General features: G+C 47.6%; 1 protein-coding gene across 1 annotated transcript; it reads right to left on the reverse strand.

The window, feature by feature from the left end:
- Positions 1-5,161: 5,161 nt before the first annotated feature.
- LOC112125248 (atypical chemokine receptor 2) lies at positions 5,162-6,397 on the reverse strand. The gene has a single exon (XM_024223682.3). The coding sequence runs from the start codon at positions 6,386-6,388 to the stop codon at positions 5,306-5,308; it is 1,083 nt and encodes a 360-aa protein (XP_024079450.3). The 5' UTR covers positions 6,389-6,397; the 3' UTR covers positions 5,162-5,305.
- Positions 6,398-6,659: the final 262 nt, after the last annotated feature.

Below are 6,659 nucleotides of genomic sequence, written 5' to 3' on the forward strand. Positions count from 1 at the left end.
GTCACAACGCGCTCTGGCAATTGGGACATCATGGCAGCAGTGGGGCTGGTAGATACAGTGGAACGCCGATTCTGGGCCCGGCAAACAAGCACAGGCTGGTGGGACCGCATAGTGTTGCAGGTATGGGATGATTCATAGTGGCTGTGAAACTTTCGCATGCTTAAGGCCACTTTCCTTGAACTTTGTGAGGTGCTTTCGCCCGCGCTGAAGTGCAGGAATACCAAGATGAGAGCTGCCCTGACAGTTGAGAAGCGAGTGGCAATAGCCATGTGGAAGCTTGCAACGCCAGACAGCTACCAGTCAGTCGGGAATCAATGTGGAGTGGGCAAATCTACTGTGGGAACTGCTGTGATCCAAGTAGCCAATGCAATCACTGACATTCTGTTACCAAGGGTAATGACTCTGGGAAATATGCAGGTCATACTGGATGGCTTTGCTGCAATGGGTTTTCCTAACTGGTGGGGCGATAGACGGAACGCATATCCCTATCTTGGCACCGGACCACCTTGCCAACCAGTACATAAACCGCAAGGGGTACTTCTCAATGGTGCTGCAAGCACTGGTGGATCACAAGGGACGTTTCACCGACATCAATGTGGGACGGCCGGGAAAGGTGCATGACACTCGCATCTTTAGGAACTCCGGGCTGTTTGAGCAGCTGCAAGAAGGGACTTACTTCCCAGACCAGAAAATTACCATTGGGGATGTTGAAATGCCAATAGTTATCCTTGGGGACCCAGCTTACCCCTTGCTCCCATGGCTCATGAAGCCGTACACAGGCAGCCTGGACCGTAGTAAGGAGCAGTTCAACTATAGGCTGAGCAAGTGCAGAATGGTGCCTTTGGACGTTTAAAAGCTCGCAGACGCTGTTTGCTGACTATGCAGTCCCACCAGCCTGTGCTTGTTTGCCGGGCCCAGAATCGGCGATCCACTGTATCAACCAGCCCCACTGCCGCCACAATGTCCCAATTGCCAGAGCCCGTTGTGACGTTGCACTCTATATGAGGTTAGACCTCAGCACAACCAACATTCCCATTGTTATTGCTGCTTGCTGTATGCTCCATAATATCTGTGAGAGTAAGGGGGAGACGTTTATGGTGGGGTGGGAGGTTGAGGCAAATCTCCTGGCAGCCGATTTTGAGCAGCCAGACACCAGGGCGATTAGAAGAGCACAGCTAGGCACGCTGCGCATCAGAGATGCTTTGAAAACCGGTTTCATGACTGGCCAGGCTACGGTGTGACAGTTGTGTGTGTTTTTCCTTGATGAAAACCCGTCCCCTTTGTTGATTTTAATTCCCTGTAAGCCAACCACCCTCCCCCCTTCGATCACAGCTGGCAAAGGAAATAAAGTAACTATTGTTTTGAAACCATGCATTCTTTCTTTCTTAATTAAAAAAAAAGTGAGATAACTGACAAGGTAGCCCGGGTGGGGTAGGGGAGGAGGGAAGGACAAGGCCACATTGCTTATTGTAGCCACACTACAAATCAAAACTGTTTGAATGACAGTCTTCTGTTGCTTGGGCCATCCTCTGGAGTGGAGTGGCTTGGTGCCCGGAGCCTCCTCCCCCCGCGTTCTTGGGCCTCTGGATGAGGCGGGTATGGAACTTGGGGAGGAGGGCAGGCGGTTATATAGTGGATGCAGGGGGGGTCTGTGCTCTTGTTGGCTTTCCTGCAGCTCCACCAGACACCTAAGCATGTCCGTTTGCTCCCCCATTAGCCTCAGCATCGCTTCCTGCCTCTTCTCATCGCGCTCACTTAATGCTTTCCTGGCCTCTGCCATTGAATGTCTCCATGCATTCAGCTGTGCCCTATCAGTGCAGGAGGACTGCATGAGCTTGGAAAACATGTCATCGCAAGTGCGTTTTTTTCGCCTTCTAATCTGCAATAACCTCAGGGACTAAGATGATAGGGGGAGCATAGAAACATTTGCACCTGCGGGGGGATAAAAAGGGAGAGTAAAATTTAAGATGATACATTTCTGAGAACAAAAGGGAGACTCTTTCACAATGAATCAAGCAATTCACAGCAGACAGCACATGTACTTTACGTACAAGGTCGCATTTTGCCTTTTATATTGAGCACCTGCCAGTATGGTGACACATCACACACGGCTGGGCAACAGAATGCGGTTTCCAGGCAGCCATGGTAAGCCAAAGGTTACGCGGGGTTGGCTTCTTATGCCTTCATAACATGTGGGAATGGTTTCAAACTGCAGCGCCCTCCTTTCCCATAGCAAACAATGCCGGTTGGGTTTCACATTTAAAAGGAGGGGCTGTGATTTTCGGGTGGATGTGGAGCACACACCTCTCCCCACCTCACCGCATGGCTATTCTCTGGGATGATCCCTTTTAGCCAAGCGCAAACAGCCCAGCATGAACGGGGTCCTTTTACTGTTCCCTTACAAAAATTCCCCTATTTCAACCAGGTGACCATGAATGATATCACTCTCCTGAGGCTAACACAGAAAGATATAGACCAAATGTTGCTTGAATGTCACCAAAACCCAGGACCATTCGCTGCCATGCTTTGTGCTGCAATGATTCCAGACTACTTGCTACTGGCTTGGCGTGGTAAAGTGTCCTACCGTGGAGGATGAAATAAGGCAGCTCTCCGCAGAAACCTTCTGCAAAGGCTTTCAGAGTACCTCCAGGAGAGCTTCATGGAGATGTCCCTGGAGGATTCCCGCTCCATCCCCAGACACGTTAACAGACTTTTCCAGTAGCTGTACTGGCCGCGAATGCATCCCAATTGTTCAGGGCAAAACAAACATTAAACACTATTGCTTTTAAACCCTGTACTGTAGTTACAAATGTGCACTCACCAGAGGTGCCTTCTCTGGCTTCAGGGTTGGGGATCCCCCCTTAGGAGGGTATTGGCTCCAGGGTGATGAAAAGGTCCTGGCTGCCAGGGAGAACAGATTCATCGCTTGCCTGCTGCGCATTCTCCTCCTCCTCCTCCTCATCCACAAAATCCTCCTCCCTGTTGCATGAGACTCCCCCCTTGCAGGTGTCCACGGACAGTGGTGGGGTAGTGGTAGCGTCCCCCCTTAGAATGCCATGCAGCTGATCATAGAAGCGGCATGTATGGGGCTCTGACCCGGAGCGACCGTTTGCCTCTTTTGTCTTTTGGTAGGCTTGCCTGAGCTCCTTAACTTTCATGCGGCACTACTGTGTGTCCCTGTTGTAGCCTCTGTCCATCATGCCCTGTGTGATTTTGGCATATATATTAGCATTTTTTATTGATCGGTGTTCGGCCTGCACAGATTCTTCTCCCCATACAGCAATCAGATCCAGCGGCTCCCTTTTGGTCCATGCTGGAGCTTGTTTGCGATTCTGGGGGGACTGCATGGTCACCTGTGCTGCTGAGCTCGCCACACTGACCAAACAGGAAATGAAATTCAAAATTTCCCGGGGCTTTTTCTGTGTACCTGGCTAGTCCATCGGAGTTCAAAGTGCTGTCCAGAACAGTCACATTGGAGCACTCTGGGATAGCTCCCGGAGGCCAATACCGTCGAATTGTGTCTGCACTCCCCCAAATTCAACCCAGCAAGGTCAATTTTAGCGCTACTCCCCTCGCCGGGGAGGAGTACAGAAGTCGATTTTAAGAGCCCTTTAGGTCGACGGAACGGGGTTGGTTGTGTAGACGCATTGCTTATAAAATCGACCCAATGCGGCTAAATTCGACCTAACTCCGTAGTGTAGACCAGGGCTTAGTAACAGCTAGTTTATATTCCCCTTATTCTGTAATCCAGTGGCTCAGAGAGAAGTTTATTTTCCTCCCCACTTTTTAGCAAATCCATGCGAAAGTTATATTAAGCTTTCATTTTCTTAGGACTTTTAGATTTAAGTATGAATTTTTCTGTTGCATTATCAGAATGTCTTTGTTTCTACATGTTTGCAACCCATGTGCTGAGACACAGGTACAAGCTCCTGTGTTTGTTTTGGGTCCATAGATTTTATTAAAATAATACAGCACAGGCTAGAGCTGTGGCTTTCTCTACATTTTAAAAACAGATAAGACTAATAAGGCTATATTCTGCCTTAGAATGGCTCCAGGGGTCACCCCTTCAGTTTGCTCGTTTTTTTACACAGACTTCTTTCCGAACGTTTTAAACGCTGTTAAAGTTTTAACAAAGGGTACGTCTACACTTACCTCCAGGTCCGACGGCAGGCAATCGATGTTCTGGGATCGATTTATCGCGTCTTGTCTAGACGCGATAAATCGATCCCGGATCAAACCCGGAAGTGCTCGCCGTCGACGCCGGTACTCCAGCTCGGCGAGAGGAGTACGCGGCATCGACGGGGGAGCCTGCCTGCCGCGTCTGGACCCGCAGTAAGTTCGGACTAAGGTACTTCGAATTCAGCTACATTATTAACGTAGCTGAATTTGCGTACCTTAGTCCGACGTGGGGGGGTAGTGTGGACCAGGCCAAAGGGTGAGATTGCATTGAAAGACACTTTGTGAAAGTTATAACAAGTATTTTATTCCATGTACTGATTGTAAAAGACAAAAACCACCGCTTTGTGACTGCATGAAGCTCAGAGAGAGCCTATCTTAAGAACACCTCCACTCCTCGACTTTCCCCCCATACTTTTAACATTTGCTAAACATGCAGTGTTTCATTATATAAAGGTTTTTTAAAAGATTTAACATGAAAATACAGTATTGTCTGAGATGTAACATAACATGACCTTTTTTAAGGATATTCTGTATGCAGTGAGGCCTATTTGAAGCATTATGTTTTTTTTTTTAAGTTGAACATGAAAAAGCAGTATTGACTGAGCTGTAAGAAAACAAGGCCCCTCTTAGGGATCTTTTGTAGAAGTTTAGTGAACTAAATGCAAAATGACTCCTCACTTCAGTGGGCTTACTCCATTCTAGAAAAATCCTCCCAACAAATTATTACCATCCCCAGGAGTTTGCAGATAGGGAAACTGAGGCACAGGCAGGTTGTGATTTCCCCAAGATGACTGAAGGAGTCAATGCCAGAGCTGATTCCCAGGTCTGTGCTCCAACTACTTATCATAGAATAGCAGGGTCAGAAGGTACTTCAGGAGGTCATCTAGTCCAACCCCTTGCTCAAAGCAGGACCAATCCCCAGACAGATTTTTGCCCAGATCCCTAAATGGCCCCCTCAAGGATTGATCTCACAACCCTGGGTTTAGCAGGCCAATGCTCAAACCACTGAGCTACCCTCACTCCCCAATATGTTAGCCATACATCATCCATACATCACTCCATTGCCGGAAACAGTACAATATGTGATAATAAAACATGTATAGCAATGAAATTCTCTAAATATTCATTACACATTCGTGATGCTTGTCATTTCTACTTGGTCAGGGCACCTACTAGTAGAACGACTTGTCTCAGACATCTGGAGAACAAAGAAATCCTGCCTCCTGAAGATGGCCCCAAAAATCTTCTTTAAGTGTAACCTGAACCGTTTGTTCACAAAAGCGTACAGCACGGGGTTGAGGCAACAATGAATAAAGGCAAGGCTCTCAGTCACTTGCATAGCATAGTCCAAGTGCTTGCTAGTTTCACAACCCTTAATCACATGGAGGTTTTGCAACAAATGCAGAAAGAGGGTAATGTTGTATGGGAACCACAGCACAAAGAAAACTACCACCAAAATAACGACCAGGCGGAGAGCTCTCTTCTTGCCAGGAGACATTAACGCAGTGAGGACACAAGCTACGCGGGAGTAGAAGAACACCATGCAAAGGAATGGAAGGAAGAAGCCTAGCAGGATTTGCTGGAATTGAAAGAGAAGACGCCAGATGGAGTGGTGCAGGCCATAGTCGGGGTAGCAAACTCGTCTCCCGTTGTGGAGATCCTGCACCTCCATGAAGATAAAGTCAGGAATAGACAGCACTATGGAAATAACCCACACCACTGAAGAGACAAGGAAGCTCTTTCTTGGGGCCCTTAAGTTTTTATTGGACCAAGCATGAACAATCTCCAGGTATTTGTCCAGACTCATGCAGCTGACGAAGAAGATGCCACTGTAGAAGTTGGTGGTGTAGATGACACTTATGATCTTGCAGAAGGCATTCCCAAACACCCACTGAGAAGCTGCGTATGTGGCCCAGAAGGGAAGGGTTACCACGAAAAGAAGGTCTGAAACGGTCAGATTCAGCAGATACACCTCGGTCATTTTCTTGTTCTTGGTATATTTGATCAAGATGGCAAAGAGTAGACAGTTCCCAGCCAATCCAAGCAGAAACACTATTGTATAGAGCACTGGCAGGAACACCTTGCCAAACGCCTTGACATTTTCCTTTGTGCAAAGCACTACGTGGATGTAATCCTCCTCGCCTAAGTATTGGTACTCGTAGTCAGTCATGTTGACTGGGTTATCTGTGGTATGAGGCATGGCAGACATTGGTACTGTTGCCACCATTGGTGGTAAACTTTTCAAGAAACCCTTCTGTTACATTCTGCAATAAAAAAGTAAAGAGGACCAATAGTGCATTTCAAAAGACATTTTGATCTACATATGAAAAGTGAGGTTTGCATGCTAAGTAATTTAATATGGAGATTTCTACCTCCACTTCATAGGTTTGAATCCGACCCAGGTTGACAGTGACTGACCCTCTGCCAGCTCTTTAATGTCATATGTTTGGTGGCCCCAGCCCAGTCCCTGGTGGAGATGG

The sequence above is a fragment of the Terrapene carolina genome, unplaced genomic scaffold (genome assembly GCF_002925995.2).
Source record: "Terrapene carolina triunguis isolate 2854851 unplaced genomic scaffold, T_m_triunguis-2.0 Scaffold30773, whole genome shotgun sequence".
Taxonomy (NCBI): Eukaryota; Metazoa; Chordata; order Testudines; family Emydidae; genus Terrapene; species Terrapene triunguis.

Coding starts and splice junctions, on each gene's coding strand:
- LOC112125248 (XM_024223682.3), bottom strand. CDS start 6,388: ATGTCTGCCATGCCTCATACCACAGATAACCCAGTCAACATGACTGAC.